The sequence below is a fragment of the Ascidia mentula genome, chromosome 4 (assembly GCF_947561715.1).
Source record: "Ascidia mentula chromosome 4, kaAscMent1.1, whole genome shotgun sequence".
In the NCBI taxonomy this organism is placed as follows: domain Eukaryota; kingdom Metazoa; phylum Chordata; class Ascidiacea; order Phlebobranchia; family Ascidiidae; genus Ascidia; species Ascidia mentula.
In genome coordinates this window covers 18,244,655-18,264,300 of record NC_138569.1, presented here as the reverse complement: position 1 = coordinate 18,264,300, position 19,646 = coordinate 18,244,655, and the positions used below count along the sequence as shown (strand labels likewise).

At 39.7% G+C, this 19,646-nt stretch overlaps 2 protein-coding genes across 2 annotated transcripts; both read left to right on the top strand.

Annotated features, from left to right (window-relative positions):
- Positions 1-708: 708 nt before the first annotated feature.
- On the top strand, positions 709-14,754 carry LOC145897590 (tetratricopeptide repeat protein 37-like). The gene is made up of 30 exons (XM_082985944.1): positions 709-859; positions 914-1,155; positions 1,336-1,552; positions 1,652-1,865; positions 2,016-2,247; positions 2,505-2,676; positions 4,560-4,721; positions 4,877-5,032; positions 5,331-5,502; positions 5,906-6,074; positions 6,342-6,477; positions 6,541-6,622; positions 6,872-6,989; positions 7,043-7,190; positions 7,356-7,511; positions 7,607-7,693; positions 7,979-8,158; positions 8,450-8,540; positions 8,856-8,997; positions 9,134-9,313; positions 9,543-9,678; positions 9,746-9,902; positions 10,195-10,345; positions 10,912-11,172; positions 11,301-11,417; positions 11,704-11,869; positions 12,264-12,413; positions 12,735-13,015; positions 13,410-13,551; positions 14,336-14,754. Exons 1-30 carry the CDS (start codon positions 770-772, stop codon positions 14,402-14,404), a joined length of 4,776 nt encoding a protein of 1,591 aa, XP_082842070.1. The 5' UTR covers positions 709-769; the 3' UTR covers positions 14,405-14,754.
- Positions 14,755-15,535: 781 nt separating this feature from the next.
- Positions 15,536-19,401, top strand: LOC145898895 (uncharacterized). Its single transcript, XM_082987544.1, has 7 exons — positions 15,536-15,812; positions 16,138-16,199; positions 16,264-16,372; positions 17,515-17,623; positions 17,991-18,085; positions 18,148-18,290; positions 18,840-19,401. The coding sequence occupies exons 1-7, from the start codon at positions 15,665-15,667 to the stop codon at positions 18,948-18,950; spliced, it is 777 nt and encodes a 258-aa protein (XP_082843670.1). The 5' UTR covers positions 15,536-15,664; the 3' UTR covers positions 18,951-19,401.
- Positions 19,402-19,646: the final 245 nt, after the last annotated feature.

Sequence of the window (19,646 nt, the reverse complement as noted above, 5' to 3'; positions counted from 1 at the left end):
TGCAATAGAAACGCGGGGGTTTATCAAAGGTACAATGTCTGTCGTTTGACCCAACTTATGCTTGAGCTTGTTTGCACAACACAAAACAAAATAGACACTGGTATATTACTTCTGGCAAACAATATAGCCTACTTGACACAGTAACATTACTTTCCTTTATAGTTCCAGTTTGTATACTATTTGGCACCACATTAACTTATTTTACATTGCCTTTGTTTGTCTGAAAACGTGATTATTAAAGTGTTGTCTCATCGAGTGCGGTGTTTCTTGCTTCAGTAAATATTTTTTTATTTGGCTTGAATTAATTGGAGTATTGAATTAAAAGAATTGTGTGTTATTTTGTGTTGACTAAATTAACTTCTATGATAAATCAGTCGTAAACCTATTTAAGTGATACATATTACCTTGTCAGATTTATAAAGTGATGTCCGATCTGATGCAAAATGAGGAAGGGTCACAAAATGACAGGGAAGATGCATTGAAACATCTTTTCATGGTTTTAACATCAAAACAAGGCTGCTTGAAAGACTATTTGCCAGACATCAAGCAACTTTGTATCAAATTAGCAAATCAGGACTTTAAAAATATGTTGTTTAAGTGATATATTGGAACAAAAACGCAAAAAGGGTCATTTTAATTTCATTGCGCTAGTTTAATTTTGTTTCTATGCTATAGGGGATTTTTCTAAAAGCCCCAGGAAATGATCTCGACGTGTAAATGAGTTTTGCTTCAGCTCGTTCTTGAATATAAGTTGCAGCGGACACCTAATATGTCATCTAAAAAGGCAAAAGTCAGTTTGAAAAATGCAAAGCAAGCAATACAAGGGAAGGACTTCGAAGCAGCTCTTGTTCATTGCCAAGTAATGTATTCGTATCTTGCAATGAAATAAAAATTACAGTGTTTTTTTTCTTAGGATGTATTGGATGAAGACGGTTTGAATTACAACGCTTTGGTATTTGCTGGTTTGTGCCATTCTGAACTGAGACATTATGAACTTGCTTTTACTTCCTACACAAAAGCAAGTGAATGCCAACCAGACAATGCTTTGGCCTATCAGGGAATTGTTAACTTGTTCTCAAAGCACAACATGAAGGGGAGTCCTGAGCAAATTTCAGTCCTCATATCAGCATACCAGTTTTTATTGAATCAAACTAAGTAAGTTATATTGCTGTATATAGTTAGTTTTGAATTTGGGTTTGTATTCTATTATTTTGTTTAACAGAGTCATTTAAGGCCAAATTTTTACTACCTATATGGGAAGTGATTATGTTAAAAGAGATTTGAGGCTTTATATACGCAGCTTCAAGCTAATTAACCTAATATGCATTTAAACAGATTGGAACCTGCAAAAAAGTTGGAATTTTTGAATGGACTTGCTCAGGCTTATTGCAACAATAGCCAATTTAGCTTGGCTTTAAACACATTACATACTGCTGAGCAGGATCTAGAGAAGCTTTCTTCATTAAACCATACTCCAACACAGTTGACTGTTCTCAAATGCTTAAAACAGGCCGTGGATGATTATGATCAACTGGAATTTCAACCTCAATTTGTGAGCAAGCACATAATATAAATATTTGAATTTAAAATAAAATTTCACAAACAGTAATAACAACATAAACATTTCAATCCACACATATTACCTTGTCAGATTTATAAAGTGATGTCCGATCTAATGCAAAATGAGGAAGGGTCACAAAATGACAAGGAAGATGCATTGAAACATCTTTTCATGGTTTTAACATCAAAACAAGGCTGCTTGAAAGACTATTTGCCAGACATCAAGCAACTTTGTATCAAATTAGCAAATCAGGACTTTAAAAATAGGTTGTTTGGTGAAGTTGCAATTCAAATAAACTTACAAGGTAAAGTTGTTTTACTGCATGATATTAATTTTAAGTAATGTTTAAAGATAAGCATCTCCAAGTCAAATTGCCATGATACTTTGTTATTTAATACTTTGTTTCCATTTTTTTTGATTATGTTATAAGTCCATTTGCTACATTTTATCACAGAATCCTTTTCTGATCCATCTGACGACATGAAGAAAGCACTTGAATCATGTGATTCAGCTTACCAGTCGATGTATCAAGGATGCCAGATGTATTATCGTAACAAATTGGAAGACTGCCAAAAACTGTTACAAGAAGGTTTACAAAGTGCAAGCGACTTTGTGCCTGGGTGGCTGATACTGAGCATATGTCTAAACAAAATGCACCAGGGAAATAATGCAGAAAAGGCTGCCAAGTAAGTGTCCTAAAAAATAATATTACTGTTTATTTTTATCTGCTCATACAACAACAGTGTGTGAAGCATATGGCACAAAACATGAAATTATGGGCCAAACCCTGCCTTTATGTCAGAATTCCCTTATAATAATGGTTTTTATGGGCCCCTTTCGCTATTAATGAGGGCCCCCATACTTGTATGGGCCCTGATGGTTGCACCTCCATCTTTGGGGCCTGACACCAGTAGTTTCCAGTGTTATCAATGTTTTATTTCAGGACTGGTCTTCAGGAGTGCAAAAAGTTGCATCCCACAAAACGTGGTAGCTGGATTGCACAAATCCAACCACTTGGTGATCTAAAACTAGAGCTCACTCAATGCCTGGCAACAGCGCTTGCATCACAACACAATCCAACCTCACTGAACCTTGCAAAGTCAACGTACGAGAAGGTAATTTTGTATTTCATGGAGGTTAAGATGGTAAAATATTTGACAATCTGTTTATGACTCACAAAGTTTGACATATTTTGTGAAGGATAAATACTATTTACTGACTATTGCTCTGCTGGAGACAAGAAAGTTGTTTTGCCATACCAGTGATAAGGTCGATGTTGTAGTTTGCCATGCCTGTGCGGTGTTAAGTTGTTATTGACACATAAATATAGTGCTTATATGCTTGGTTTGTGGTTGTTTTTGTTGTAAGGGTGATGCATACGTTGATCACATGTTGTACAAGCACATTAAACGTCACACCACTAATTGCTTCAAACGAATTTACATTTATTTGTAACAGCAGTTTTGCCTCATTGGCACTGCAATCCATGAAAACAGTAATACCATAATAAGCTAAATCAGCAATCAGTGATTTCCCACCGAAATGATTCGCCTTTGCTTTAATCGCTAAACAGAAAAAACTGCGGAATACGATGCAACTATTTGTTAATCAATGTCCGCCACCATGATGTTTATGATTGTTGCGTCACAAGCGGGAAGCAATTATTCCTTGCAAATTTGTTTTTGTCATCACATCTAAAGTCAGTAGCGAAATGAATCAAGACGAACACAGTAATCATTTGCTGGATTTCGAGGCAAAAGAGTATAATAACTTATTATCAATGCAAGGACTATCTGGGCCATTGGGTAATGGCAGCAAATCGATTAACATTCGTTTCCATCTTCTGCATAAGATGTAATCCTGTAAATAATGACCTTCTATTTTGTATTTACGAAAAAGCGAGGCGGACGTAACAGAGGAACCCCACATCTTGCCAGAAACACTTTGATGTTTTTCTACTTCATTTTCTTCTTTATTTTCATCCCCATGATCACAACATTGACAGCATCCGTTTTTAAGTGGTCCGATTTCTAAAACTTTTCCTTCTCGCCCATTTAACAATTTCCCAGCGGCTTTTGCAACGTAGTCGTTCTTATATTCAACGTTAAGGACAACCTGCGAAATAATAATGGCCAGAAGTAAGATGATTATGCCATAAATCTACTCTTTTTTTATTGTTTATTACAGAAAAATGTCATTAATTTTGTAACGCTGTTTATATCACAATTAAACTAATACTAACTTTTTTCCTAACGAACCTTTGCCAAATCTTTGCCTGCCAAATATGCCCCGCCAAAGCAGATGATTGCCGATTTGTCCTTGATATTCTGGAAGTTTTTATTTCCCATTAACTTCTTGTAAACTTCAGAGATAGATACCGCCCCATGGCTGTGAGCCAACCACACTAAGTTAATGTGTTTGCTACAAAATGTTTGAGTTGTGGCAATTTCTTCTATATCTTTCTTCAGCCCGTCGCCTACTTTCAATCCATAATCTGATTTGTTTATCAATATTATAATCTTTTTAGAATTGTATTTGACAGTGTACAAGGATTCAATCAGGTTTTTTACTTCTGGCTTGAAATCTGAAGGTTTTTTTTCTGCCTAAACCCGGAATGTAGCAGAATGTGGTGTTCTTCGGACAAATTTCAGACATTACTGTGGCTCGTGTCGCAAACTCAGAACTGCAACAATTCAAATTGCTGCCTTATGTTGTAGCCTTTCCTCGCGCTTTCCAGTAAAGGACTTGTTTATTTAGTGACAACTTGCACTTTGTTGCAAAGGTTTTGTGACGCAGTAAATAGTCGTATTACACTGAGCCATTTGTGGGACTCCGTCCGCATGCATTTTTCTCAATTCGTTTACAATCTCGTAAATCTCGTCAATCAGTTTATATGCAAATCTAGCTAATAAATTCCACCAACTTTTATTGCAATTCAGCCCAATGTCGTTTTCTGTAAATGTCACCTTGATTTGTTAAAATTTCCCGTTTTTTACAGTTGTCAAATATTCCGGCTTATTCAAAACATGCAGTTTTGGGTCTTGTGGCGGTGGAGGCAAAACTTGAAAATTGGGACAGCGTGAAAGACATTCTGGCTCAAAATCCAAGTGCTGCAGAAGACGTTAATGCAAAATGTTGGCAAGCACAGTTGCAATTTCAGGCAAGAAAATTTTTTTTGCAAAAGGGTCAACATAACCCGAAATGTTATAAATTTTGCCTTGACTACAGAAATAAATTTTGAAAAAAAAAAGATTATATGCCCAAGCAACTGTATTTGGTGCAAAAATAGTCAAACTGTGTAACTGTTTGGCGCAGGATGGTGACAAGGAAGGTGCGATCATTTCAGTAAAATCTTTAGTATCAGATCACCAAAACAATCTGCTCGCTACTCTAACCCTCGGAAAGCTGATGTGGAAATCCGACCTATCTTATCGGCGGGACAAAACTAAATGTCTCGCAACGTTCTTAAAGGTTTGTTAACATTTTCAAGAAATAAAGCCAATATGTTTTTTTATAGTGAGCTGTAGACAGGGCAACTGTTTCCAGCAAATTGGTCCCATCAGTACAGCTATGGTGCACCTAGGTTGGTACCAAAGTTTGACGGCGGTTGTATGTTCATCACAAAGTGGAAGTCTTGCCGGCTATTCGACTCACAAGATCCTTGAAAGTCACACCATAGCTGCACTGATGAGACCTGTTAGGTCGAAACCGTGGCCTTGTTCACAATTATGTATAAAAATAACCTTAACAAGGCCTATAACTTATCCAGGCCGCTAAACTTGACGTCTACCACGGGGAAACGTTTCTGTATTTGGGACATTACTACTGTCAAGTGGCAGATGACAAAACAAGGGGGAAGAAGTGTTACCAGAAAGCCTACGCGCTTGATGAAGGGAGCGAGGATGCCGGATCCGCTCTGGCTGATTTGTATGTGGCGGAAGGTGTGTGTGGCCGAACTTCCCTTAAACTTATAAATCTTCCTGGCACCTACACATTACCGGATGATAGAACTGAGCAAAATGAAGTGAAACGACAAGTTTACGAGTTTCTGGCACGTCACGCGTTTGGAAATATTGACAAAGTGTAAATCTATTAGGAAAAGTCAGAAGTAATGCCATGCTTACGCATAGCAAGGCGGGATCGCCCCACTGCGCAGGCCCTTTATTAGGAAAATGTTTGCTTTGTTGGCAAGTGACGTCAACTTGGTATTTTCCTCCATTTATGAAAGACCCTTTAAAAATAAATTTATTACGCTACTCCATTAAAAGGAAGTTTTTTATCCATTGGCGTAAATGACTGTCGGTTTGTTAATGATTATCTAACGTCGTATCTGATCATATTCAGGCAATTTCGACGATGCTGTCGCGTTATACGAGGGTGTAACGAGTGTTGCTGTCCCTGGAACATGTAAGTGGGCTTGGCTACGACTCGGACTTTGTCGTTTGAAGATGAAAGACGGGAACAGCGCCATTAAATGTTTCCTGTCTGCTCTCAGGGCAGATGCCAATGATTAGTAAGTTACAGCAACCAATATAATTCCTTCGCTTGTATCTTTATCCTTTCCTGCTAAATTGGGCCACTGTATCATGTCGTTTTAAGATTTTGCATAATGTAATTACTATTTATAAACTTGGTGCTTACAGTATGATCAAATACCCCAAATGTGGAGGTTTATATTTACTATTTATCTGAAGGCATGAATTAACTTATTTCAAATGTACATTAAACCTCAACCACAAAACGGTTAGTGATAGTTTGTTCATTGACACTATATGTGTAGTATTTGTTGGGAGTGCCTCGGCGAAGGATATGTCGGTCGTGGAAGTTACGGCGCAGCGTGGAAAGCGTTCAACAAAGCTCATGAACTCAACCCGAACTCCGTGTACAGCGTCTTCCAGATGGCCACCGTCAAACAGGTGAAACCGCTGTTAAGCTATTGATAAAATTCGCGCCGTAAAGGTTGTGTTTTTTCCTGATAGATATTAGGACAACACGTGGAAGCAATCACAGAATATGAGGATGTGTTGAAAATTATCCCGGATTACGTACCTGCGTTGAAAGGTATAGAAAAACCCTGTCTCAACAAATATAATACTCGTACATAGGTCATGCAGTTGTATCTGGCCTTTACAAATATAATTATTCAAATTGAATACAGTTAGTTATAAATGAAACATCTAAAACGAGATTCTTTAAGCAAGTTTGGGTGTCCATTTATATTGTAAAGCTAAGTAGATATGTGTATTATATTCTTAACGTATATCTTTCCCATTTATATGTACCATAACATTTAGTCACATTTGTATTAAGGCTTAGGTGAAAGCCACCTGGCTCAAGCTAGACAGATGCTGACTGAAGGAAGAGACCAGACTTGTTGCGATCACGTTGCAGAAGCAATACGTTACCTTACATCAGCTATTTCATCGAGGTTAGGCGGTTACTCCAATGACTTTATTAGATTAGACGTGTTATTGTTTGTAGTGGCAACATGTCCTGCCTTTGGAAGCTTTTGGGTGAATGTTGTAACGTGCTTCATGTTCTGCACGAAAGTCAAGTGAAAATCGATGTCCCAAATGTACTTCGCCCTGAACGTTCTGGGGATAATTTGGCAGCTCTCAACAAACAACAAGTAAGTCCCGTAATACACAACAAAAACGTGTTTTAATAACTGTTTCGATACTAATCTTTGCCATCTGCAGAATGGTGTGGGTTAAGTTATCAAATTTACGATACATTTGCTTTCGAAGACTTTGCATCAACTGCGAGAAATTGTAATATTTTTTTGTGTTCGCAGATGCTTGCGTTGGGTAGCAAATGTTTTTCGCAAGCAATTTCTTTGCATGACAACTTGTCGTCGCTGTGGCACGATCTTGGAATGAACCTGTTTTATCGAGCAAAAGAGGAAACTGACCTATCCCTTGCCACGCAGCTTGCAGAAAAATCACAAAACGTAAATATTGCATTTTTTCCATTTTTCCCCTTTATTCTATTTTTGTGACGTGCTGGGACTGAACGCATTTTCTTGATTTTTGCGTTCCTTTTTAGGCTTTGCAGAAAGCGATATCCCTGGAGGCAGGTGACCACATTGTTTGGAACAGCCTCGGTGTAGTTGCGGCGTCAAAGTATATAGAGGTGTGTAGGTGTATAATTATTAGTATTGAAATGCGTGTATAGCTGAACAATTACAAAATATAAGCAAAGTAGAGCCGATTATATGATTTCTGCAAGCTGCAGACAGATGGCCACTGTTTCGACCTATTCCGTATGGTCGGCAAAGTCGGCTCACAGTAATTACAAAATAGTTTGTCCTAATGATTGGGGTATTTAATGAATCTTTGTTGGGTACATTCTAAAAACGAAAAATTTAAATTCACTTTGATATATTGTATTCCATATAACTAAACTGTTTTTGTGTAGAACTGGGCTTTGGCGCAGCACTCATTTATTAAGTCGATCGAGGCAGATGCGAACAACTGCTGGGCGTGGAGCAACCTTGGTTCAATGTACTTACTACAGTCCCAAGTACAGCTGGCTCATCAAGCTTTCAAAGTCGCACAAAGCTTGGAGCCATCTTTCCCAAATAGCTGGATTGGGCAGGTAAACAGTTTCAGCCAATATAACAAGCATTTTCTCAACCAATTTTTAGGGATATTTAAAGCTAATGACTAGCATGTGTATATCAGAACACTGTTGTTCCTTGAATTAAAATATTCCTGCCTTAACATAGTGCAGGTACATGGCAACCGCTTTTAATTACGACGTATCGCCTTTAAGTAATAGGGCTTCTGCGGTGGTTGTACGCATTCTCGTGTGCCGCATCAAGCAGTAACACAAAAAGTTATAACCATATATTGAACATGCCTTTATCAAACATACCCTTTGACCAAGGCGTTAGTTGCTGAAAGCGTCGGGAGTGAAGAAGCAATGGATTTGTTTCGTCATGCTACTGAACTTGGATTGCACGGACAGTCTGGCACAGGCAAGTTTGTATTTAAATGGTAAAACTTCGGCAAATTTAGTAAGTTTTCCTTCGTGCTTCGTAGTTATCAAATAATGATAGGGTAAAATACATTTATGTACAAAGAAGGGCAATTAATTTCGGGCGTATTATGTTGCACATGTTCACCATTAAACTTTTCGCGTTGTTGGCGAAAACCCCCTGTTGCAAGAGAACATGGTGTGGTCTGATACCCTGGAATAGATATCTCCTGTTGTTGTCAGTGTTGTATACCTTCGTCTTATGTTAACACTTATACTGCGTTGATGAACTCACAAACTATGCTTTCTCTTACAGCTTACGCCTCGTGGGTGGCGCGTGTTGTGAGTGAATGTGAAGATCGATCAACTCAACGTTACCGGGAAAATATCCACGATATGAACGCCATATCGACCTCACTCCCTCAAACATACAAATACTGCGAACGACATCCCGACAGGTTTGTGAAGACACAAAAACAACTGGGGGTATCTTAATAGAGTTTGTGCATTTATTGCCAGTGTGGCGTTTTTTTACTTCAGACGGCAGTGTAGTGCGTGGTACCATATTGTGTAACATTATTTCCTTGAGTGCAGTGCTTGGGCGTTGACACTTCATGGTTTCATTCTGGAGCAATCCGGTTTAAACCGGTCTGCGGAGGAAGTCTACAGACGGGCGGTGGATATTATTCAGCTGGAGTTTGATGAAAAATGTCATCCTTCATCGCTCTCAGCTAAATTGAACAAAGCGAATGCCAACTACGCGAGAATGCTGTGGTAATTCCATAATATCTGGGGAATAAATTTTTAACTTTTTGTCACTCTGTTCAAATTTAATTCATTCTTTCAAACCGATTGCCAGCATTGTGTAGCAATGCTGGAATTACTACACAATGCTAATGGAATTTTCAACTTTATTTCATTTTTTTTCATTCATTTTTTCAGGAATTGCGCAACATACATGGTTAAAGCGCAAATATTGCAATCAATTTTTCTGTTGTCACAGCGCTAATGGAAAATACAGGGAAGCAGTTCAAGTTTTCCAAACCATTTCAAACCCCGACTTTCACGACTTATGCGGTCTTGCTTTGGCTTTAAGGCAATCCGGCGATCATAAACAGGCCATGAAGGTTTACGAAGATGTAAGAATCTTTTAAATAAATTTTCATCTGCCATCTATAACTATTGTTTAAACAAATTACATTGAAGTGTGGTCGCATGGTGGCGGCAGAGGGCAAGCGGGCGGACTTGGCGGTCGCCATGGCGACGCTATGCTTCGATGTGAAAGACGAGAAACGTGCCAAAGAACTGCTACGACCCTGGGTTAAATCTTCTGTCGCGGCCGAGTTTACCCTCGCTGCGATCGGTAAGTCGAGACTTACAGTGGTTTGATCTTTTTTCTCTGAATGTGCCGTTAACTATTATTGCACAAGGAAAAATTTTGTTGGTAAAATTCTGTCATGTAGCATTGTCAAATATATCTTCATAACGAGCAGCATGTTTACATTTTTCATTTGTGGAAAGAATTGCTGTTTTTGGAATGCAATTTTTCATACATTTTGTATTGTTTTTTAATGTAAACACAATAGTGTTTTTCGCAACTTTGCAAACTTTGCAAAGGTCACCCAACCATTAAGCCGAGTAAACTTGTGTTGAAGATATTTTACGGGATTCAACTTCCGAAGAAATGACATCGGACCTGACCGCCGCTCGTGACGCCACAATGCGCCAATGCCTGCTCGTCTTTGCGTCACTGCTACGTCACGACGAAAGAGCTGCTTGTCGAGCAGTACAGAAATATGTACACAGGTTTGTGCCACGTGCATTAGAATATGCTGAAAATGTCCTATTAATTTTGCACGGTCAAGTTAAACAGTGGCGAAAACATCGCTTACAGGCTGGATTCAACCTGGCAATAAAGTTCACACAAGGAGCCTTTATATTGTATAATGATTAACCCGCCACACAACCCCTGATAACGAAGCACAAGTTTGCCATAAGAAAACACAGGCGTTATGTTAAGTTTTGAGAGCAACAACGTTTACCTTTCCTCTGCACCGAAACCGTTAAATTTCACTTGGCTAAACATGAAGCAATTCGAGAATATTTGTATTGCAGAGCAGAAGAATAGAATAGCAAAATACCTTTATGTGGTTTATACAAAAACACCTGATAGAACACTTTCATGTTAGCATGTTTACCGCATAAAGCTCTAAATTACCAAACAGACATTGTGTCTTGCAAACACAGACAGATACATTCCTTTGCACGTTTCCAAAAACTCACTCACAACCATACAGAAACACAACACGCACTTTTCTTAGGGTTAAATACGACTTCGAAAATGTAGATATCCTGAACGTTTGTATTCACAGGTATCCACACGACTGGAGATTCCGCGTTTTGTTGAGCCAACTTATCCAAACCCGAACCGTAAACATTCCAATCGGACTGAGCCATGTGATGGCTTTAACTGGCCTAAACAACTACGTCGCCGATGACTCTTGTTCGTCGGTCAACCGTGACCTTGCGCGTCGAAGAGGAAAGCAAAATTCGAACGAGCATCGTTTGGCAACCATCGTTAACTCCCTTTCTTTGCTCAGTTGCGGGAAACACGGGTTTGGTGGTGGAACTGGGTGTGTATCGTATCGTATTGTATTGGTGGTATGTGGTAATTTATTACTTCACGCCCCATATCGTTCAAATTGAAGTTAAACCGCTCCAAGTCCACACATTTACTGTACGTATTTTCTCTTGTATGCAGATCTGGTGATTACAGCTCATTGAAAAGTGCCCAAAGATTGGCACATTGTCATCCTTATTGTACTAAATCGTGGTCTGTTCTTTCTGCGTCCTGCTATGCCCAGTCCATCTGCTTAAAGTAAGATTTTGCCATTTCAAGACTATAGTCAAATTTTCAGTGGTAACAGACCCCTTTGTTTCACTTTTTCTAGTGATAACACAAATCTTTTGTATAAAATTTAATCAACTATTAAGCCATTAATTGCATTTGACAAACGTTCTGTCATACAATAAAAAACTCCTAATTAGTTCTGCCACTAGATGCAACAAACTTTTGCTTGCTGCTAACTTGTTATTATGTATAAGTGCCATGGTTATGTACGTAAACTACAATATTCGAAATTCAATAAAAATGAACTTTGTAGGTGGCTTGGCAAGGAAGACCGCTTAGACTCCGTGTGTCACCGTTTATCTTCGTACGTTGAAGAAAACACGGATTCGAACGAGTTGAAACATTGGTCAACCAAACTAAAGATCATCTCACTCATAACTTCCGAGAAGTTTGACGAGGTTGCGCAAGTGGCCGAACAGGTGAGGAGTTTTCAACAAAATGCTAAGTGTTCTGTGTGCGCACGTAAATCTGTTTGGTCGAATTGTGTGATCTATTCACCACATTGATTTGCTTGTTCTCGTAATTGCTGCCCTGTTGGTAATAAGTCAACGAGGGTTATAACTCTTTAGAAAGCCTCGCGGAACATTAAGCGAAACCTGCTTGGGTTTAAAGAAAATCTTCGTTAATAATCAAACCTGCGGTGTTTTAGAGTTGGAATAACCCACACTAAACTCCCCCTGGATAATTTCGACACCGCAAAAGTCCCTTTGCTTATTTACAAAGAGGGAACCAAACCCAACTTATCTTCCACTTGAGTCTGGACGAAAACCAGGACTTGACAGTTTTCGTTTTTGTTACAAGTGGTTTTCTCAGATAACCGACGACTTTGAGGAGACAGACTTCTACATGACCTTGTGCGAATGTGCGAAGGAGCTGAAGACGTCTGGAAACATTAATAAGTCACTTATTGGGGAACTGAAGAGCATTGCCACGTCAAAGTCTGCCTCTTTCCACTGCAAAACGGTAGCTATTCCGATTTTTGTTTCCTTCATTCTTTACATGAAGTAAATGAACCGTGAAATTTTTTTGAGGATTTTACTCTGAATCACATGGAAATTTCTGACATTTTCGGTGGACATCGAGGAAAGATTTATCAAAATAAACTTGATTAACAATGTTTGTCTAACTTAGTTACATATGACTTTTGTGGATCATAACTAATCTCCTCCAATTTTTACCATAAACTCAATGTTGATACGCAGTGAATGCAGTAAAACTACAAAACAATGTTTCTTGAACCTCACAATCCACTGTTTCACACTTCGCACTCATTTTGTTTTGCAGGCCGCTGCTCACGTCCTAAAATGCGCCGGAATGCATAGAGAAGCCTACGACATTTTGGGAAACGCCACAACCACACCGTTTACCAACAGCGACCGTGCGATCATCACAGGCCTTCGATCCTTTGCCGTGGCATTCGCTGCGGCACAAAACTCATCTTCGGACCAATCAAACCAGTGGGTTGCTCTGTGCGTCGACGCAGTTAACTCAACGAAAGTTGTCGATGGGACGGGTTTAACGATGCTGGCTGAAGGGTTGTGTCGCTACATGGAGAAAAACCACAGGTGAGTTTATGCTTTTTTGGGATTTGATCAACATTGTTGCCCGTATTTATGGGAGGATACCCTTCGCTACAGAAACGTCAACTGGAAAAACGTAAATTTACTCCACCTTAAAAACTGTTTTGAGAGTCGCATTAACACTAATTTAATGGATGACTACCTTGGCACGTGTTGATATTTCGCGTTAATGGAGTGACTTTGACTTTTTTCAAATGTTGCGTCAATACTTTGGTTTCCCCGTTGGTTCGAAACGGACGAAAAACATCTTCTCAAAATATCGGGCTTTAAATTATGCACGCGTACGAAAGCGATCGAGGGCGAAATAATTCCTATCTACAATTGCATCACAATTACAGTCGAAATTATCCGACTTGAACTCTTGTAACTAATCTTGCAGAAAATGCCGCGTGATGCTCAATAGGTTTTTAAACAACGACGACGTTCGTCGGTCTTGCGGTGAATTATGCATTGCGAGGAACGCTGCCGCTTGGTATCTGTACCGGATTCTGCACGAGCGAAACGACAGCATGGAGATGGAGGTAATAATGTTACAGTTCGGTGTAAAGCGGGGATTACCCTTTGGCGAGTGAAACGAATTGCCTATAAAACCACTGGTATATGAAATCCTCATGTTCTTTTCACTGCGCTGGTGAAAAACCGCTCTCTCTCTCTGTATATTTACGTAGCAGTTATTTTGCGGCTGTTTTGTCTGGGACAACTCGAAACTTATTTTGTTTTATGACAGTTTTTTTGTACAACCATTGAAGTTTATTTTATCTCACTAATGACATTGTGTCAATGCAAAGCGAGTTCCAAGAGAACATTCCAGAAATAAAGATTAATGACCTTGCATCCGACAGTTACCCCAACTGGTATGCACAAAACCAAAGGAAACAAAAAACTCACATACTCTACAAATTAGACGTTGGCAAATAATCGAACATATGCTGATTACAAAAAAATGAAAGACGATGCGAATAATTCTTCTAAAATCAACAAACAAATAAACCCACACACAAACGCTTCCATGAACCCCGCGGATGTCGCGCATCCTCTCGTCTGAAGTTAACGCCTGAACAGACTTTGGTGGAGTTTGTTGGAGTTGCCGCTTGTAGCAGTTATATATAGTTTTCCTTCAAGCCGTGAACGCGTTAACATACTCACAGCACCGTAACGTCATATGCGACATCTTCATTTGTACCAAGTTTGCGGGTGGTGTTTTTTTCACGCCCCCATGACTATTGAAGCAAATAGAAGTACATCCCATCAATACCACAGGTTGTGTTCGAACAAGTCAATAGAAAAGACTCTGTTTGATTGCAGAAATTTCTTGAAAAGTGGAGCGGCAATCCCTATGTGCGACGCATAATGAAGCTGCTGCCCCGACACTAACCACAACTGGAGAACAAGAATGGTTTTGGAATTTCTACACTTGCGTGTGTCATACTTAAATAAAAGCGACCACCTCCACCGAGCGAGTGCCCGAGTAGAGAGCGATGACGGCTAAAGCTAAAGATCCTTTTGTTTCCGCATGTTTGTGGAGCAGTTTTGATTTTACGACCCACCGTCTTGGTGTTTGCTTGTGCGCAGAGCTACGCCATGCGCCCCTTTTTTCCAAGAGCCGAAAAGCGGCCGGATTCTTGCGCGCAACCGTTTGGCAAATCAGAGGGATTTATGTTTAGATGGGTGAGGTGTGGCTTTGTTTAGTGGTCTGAGCCTAGTTTTCTGTCACCCCAGGGTAAAATGCCTTTTTAACCACAGTCGTATCACAAACTTTTTAGGCTTGAGGCAGATACAAGATTCATCATGCTATATTTATACTGAAAGTTTTAAAAGTGATAATAGAATCGGTAAAATGCATTCACGCAATCAACGAATTGTGAAGTTTCGAGTGGAAAAATTTCGTTCTGCTTGCAGCAAAACACTGGGTTACTGCGGTTAAACTTTCGGTCGCTAATACGTGAGCACTATCACTGCAGTTTCACAAATTGCAGTTTGGGGCCTATTTATAGAAACAACTCATCAACATTCGCACTACAGGAAGCGGAGAAAGCAAGAGTTTTGTTGGCATTGGCTCAAAGGTGAATTGTACTTGTGTAAAAAACAGGGCGGTGTCAATACGGTCTGCTCTCTAAAGTCAACAAACCGACTCTTAGGTTGATAAACGCCATCAGTTAACTGTAGACTCGAATAGCTTTAGACCATCGCCAGGAAATCTTAGTCAGTCAACCAGTGGATCGCCATTGAATATTCATAAGTCACATGTAGATTAGGCAGATCCATACTGTCGGGGCCCGCTATTAAGTAGCGTCGCCAGTTGGCTTTGTTCCCAAGCGCGCTCCATATTGCGCATCGTGCTGGGTGCTTAAGACCTGTAGTTTCCGCTACCAGCTGCATCTTAGGAGGCTTGGTAACGCGGAAATTTAGATCGTGCCCGTATGGCTTTCGATAGATACAAAATAACTTTACCTGTTATATTATTTTGGTTTGGTGCTTTTAACTGTTGCAGTGCTGACAACTTATGTTGATCAAATAGCAATATTTTTTAATTTATGTGAAGGGTAGTTTTAACTAAAAGCGTTCTCTTGTGGCAATATGGCTTACGAGCAGTGAAAATACAAAGGCGTGCATTCACAACGTGAGTAATCAGCTATGGATCCGTTTATGGTCGAATCATCGTCCAGGGCGAAAACCGTGACAAAGCATGTCTTCAGCGTACACAGCTACCAAAAACCGACGTTCTGTGCCAGCTGCGGTAAACTATTGGTCGGGTTGGCCAGACAAGGATACCAGTGCAAAAGTAAGTGTTACTTGGAGCATGTAGGCTACCTATAGGACAGTGTTTCTTAACGGTGGATTATAGGCCCTCAGGGAACCAAGGGGTGTTCTCCGGGTGAAACGTTCTGGTTGAAATGATTTTGTTTTGCTGGAATTTGTGTGGCATTAGCGTTCTTTGTGGATAAGCAGGTGTCCATTGGCCCTGGTCGTTAATGTAGGGGGCCACAAAGCATTAACCACTGACCTAGGTTAATGGTTTTTGTGAATAGTTACAAAGTTTAAAACATTCAACGTTGATCGGAATTGTTACGAATGTTTTTTACGAAAGTTTCTGTTTCACATTGCAGGGTGCGAAATAAATGTCCACAAAAAGTGCCGAAGCGAGGTGGAGAGTGCATGCATCGAAGTGGTAAGTAATTTGGCTTTCAAACCCTTGTTTCTTTCCTGAAATCACTCTATGGTTACGTCTGCAGATAGTGGGACACCACAACTTTCTGGCCAACACTTACACACACCCAACCTTCTGTGACGTTTGCAACAAGCTTCTCGCCGGCGTGTTTCACCAGGGACTGCAATGTTCGGGTCAGTACAGGCTTTCTAAAGTATCTAGTAAACAGTCTTGTTCTAACAAGCAATCAGCCCTAAAACAGGCATGTTTTGCGATGACGCAAACTTCCACCCGTCAAAAGTTTTCATTTCAGGACGTATGGTTTATGTATAGCTTTAACAAATTTCTAAAAAGTATAACTTTCACAAGCTGTCACATTTATTAACAAAACGTATTCATGAAAAGCAAAGCTGGGTACACCCATCGAAAAAAGTCCCGTTTCTTACAAATTGTAAGCACAATAGTAACGAATTCTGAGACTGTTATCCCAAAAGTGTGCACGAATCGTTGAAATAGGGAAAGTTGACTGTGGCTGGAAGTTTGGCAAACACACCACGGATATTAACGGAATTTAAGCAAACATAAATGTGACGTCAAGACGTGCGGACAGCTGTTCCGCAACCCCGCTTCCCACACGCTTCGAGCTGGGACCTTTTCAAGAACAAACTTCTATTTTTAATCTTTATTGCCAATTTAAAATTATGCCCCGGCTATACGGGTGTGCGGAACCAGTATTATCGAGTTAAAAACAGCACGGCCCGAGACAAAGATTTATTAAATTTAAAATAAAAGCAACTAACCTGTCACGGAAGTGAAGCGCATACACGCCATGATACACACGTGCAAAGTGTGTATATTAGACCACGTGTTGGGACGGAAGGGTATGCAGTGTACCGACAAAACTTCCTCAAGAGGCTGTAGTTATATGTAAAAAATCCCCTGTAATCAACGCTGTTCCGACTCCAGACCGCAAGGTGATACATCACGACAGGTTATGGTGCTTCGAATCAACCGCTACCACAACTTCTCTTGGCACTAAATACACGAAGCAATCGAACTTTCCTTGCCCTGGAAAACATTTTATGTCCGTTGCAAAATGTGCTTGACAGTATGATCGAGGGTTGTGGCTTGTGGGTATGATATTAACCCTCCTTATTTCCGTGATTTGCATTGATCGCAAAATGATGATGCAACAAAATTAACATTATGCTGTTTTGGGAGGAGATTCGTGACGTTGTTATCATGATCTCTTCAAACAAGACGGCATTCAACAACTTCACATATTAGTCAGCTGTAAATATACCAACCTAAACTTAACTTTCCCTTGTTTAAACAGAATGCAAGTGCAACGTCCACGAGAAATGCCAGGAAAGGGTGGAAGTGAAATGCGCAGATACTTTGCGTCGAATCGGAAAGACAGAAAAACAGGAAGCAGCCAAACCCGGGTATGCTAATCTACTCGTTGGAAATTTAGCTGTTGGAAATATAATTCCATGGCGAATTCTGGGGACATCATAAGCGTTGGAAGTGACGCATTTGCCGAACCTTACCAATATAGTCCGATTATGTGTGCTTTGGCTTGGAATACTCGCCTTTGCTTGTCTTGTATCACCCATTTAAACAATCGCATTAGAAGCAAGTGTACAACAGGATTAAAATTTAGGTTTTACCTGGCAAATTATACAATTAGTATATAGTATGAGTGAACACTGTGCTACGTCGCAAGTACCAGTAAACAAAAACAGAACAACTTTACCACAAAACTGAGAAGTGACGTTGCAAACCATTTTAGAAAATCCACTTTTTTTGCAGAAAATCCACTGGCGAAGTGAAATTTGAAAAAGCCTCGCCAAAACCTCCGCGGAAAAGCGAGGCGGAGAGCCCACAGGAACCGAAATTCGAAACCAGTAAGTTCTAAAGTTTGCTGTGAATTCTTCATTTTTGTAACTCCATCAACATCTTTCGACAGTGGATGAGGGAACGGCGTTCAAAAAACAGGAAATTCCCAAACCGGTAGAAACCGAACCTCTGTCCGTGCAGTCGAGTCCTTCAATGGAGAAGAGAGTCTCCCCACTCTCTGTGGCTCCCAAACAAACCTCGTCCTACTCTGTGGTAAGAAAACAACTCCCGTTTATAAAGTAGTTACCAGCATGTGTTTGAGCAAAGGTTCCCGCCCTGGGGGTGCTTGTACCACTGTGGGTAGGAGATTAGATTCCATGAGGTATGAAGTTGCTTAGTCAAATAAATCTCTCTATAATAAACTGTGTGGCAATTTGAAACCAATTTTTAATATTATGTGCATCCGTATTTAAACTTATTCGGCAACAACGGGGATAAGATTGCATGACTTCATTCCTGAAAACTTTTAAAGTGACACGGCGAATGTTTGAACAAAATAAACAAGGTACAGACCGCGAAAAAGGTTGATAACCTCTGTCCTAGTGGATTAAACTATACCTTTAATGAAATGTCACAAAAGTAATGACGAAACCTTCCATTGCTTTTAAACATTAGAAAAGGTTTTTCTTGTTTTACGTTGCAGATTTAACCTTTAAATCATATACTTTCTACCTTTAAATGACATACTTTCCTTTAATACTAACGCGAGTTTCAAATTATTTTGTCTTGGATATTGTAACCAACGAGGTACAAATTGTTCAGGCCAGCAACCTTACAGAGGACGAGCGGGCTCGGATTATTGCAGAGGATATTGAACCGCAGCCGAAAAGCTTCTTCAAGAGGTTTCTATCCTGGTTATTATCGTGCTGTTGACCGCGTTATTAGACATTTATTGTTGTTGGAGCACTGACAAGATGACACACAAGGCTAAGTGTTTGCCAATGTTTAATAGCAAAGCTGCACATTATGTGATTGTCACAGGTATTTGATACACTTTCACTTTGGGAATTTAACTCGGTATGAAGGGTTTACTTGTTGTTTTATTTCATGTAGTATGATTTCTATGCTTTTCTACACCTTGTACTAGTCAGTCTATATTTCGTAGGCATGTTGTTGGCATGTTTTGCAATACGTCGAAACCGAATCACTATATTGGTATTCGCAAATATCCAAATATTCGGTGAAGTTATAAGCGCAATTAAGATAAATCCGTTAGCCTGTTTATTTTGGTCAATTTCACCCATTTTCGTGATAGGTTGCATGTTGTACCATGGTTTCATCACAAGCACTTGGGTACCGATGTAATAAAAACATTCGGATTCGACAGATTCGTATTACAATATCCCCACTATTTGTCATTGCTAATTCGAGCCTAATCTTCTCAAGCATATTTCTATTTCATATTTTCGCATTTTTATTAATGTTGCTGCATCTTGGTTTAAGGATTGATCAGCCCAGAAAATGTTAGCTGTAAACTGCAGTACAGGGGTGCACAACGCCAGGTAATGCATTTGGCACGCCATTGGTTTGAATTTGGCGTGTGTACAACTTAGCGTATTGTGTTTCTTC

What these genes read in the sequence shown, in the direction of transcription:
- LOC145897590 (XM_082985944.1), top strand. Translation starts at nt 770, where the DNA reads ATGTCATCTAAAAAGGCAAAAGTCAGTTTGAAAAATGCAAAGCAAGCA. An exon ending in AAGCACAGTTGCAATTTCAG is followed by an intron (nt 4,722 to 4,876) that starts GCAAGAAAATTT and finishes TGTTTGGCGCAG; the next exon opens with GATGGTGACAAGGAAGGTGC. An exon ending in CCATGAAGGTTTACGAAGAT is followed by an intron (nt 9,679 to 9,745) that starts GTAAGAATCTTT and finishes ATTACATTGAAG; the next exon opens with TGTGGTCGCATGGTGGCGGC.
- LOC145898895 (XM_082987544.1), top strand. Translation starts at nt 15,665, where the DNA reads ATGGATCCGTTTATGGTCGAATCATCGTCCAGGGCGAAAACCGTGACA. An exon ending in CCAGGGACTGCAATGTTCGG is followed by an intron (nt 16,373 to 17,514) that starts GTCAGTACAGGC and finishes TTGTTTAAACAG; the next exon opens with AATGCAAGTGCAACGTCCAC. An exon ending in AAACCTCGTCCTACTCTGTG is followed by an intron (nt 18,291 to 18,839) that starts GTAAGAAAACAA and finishes CAAATTGTTCAG; the next exon opens with GCCAGCAACCTTACAGAGGA.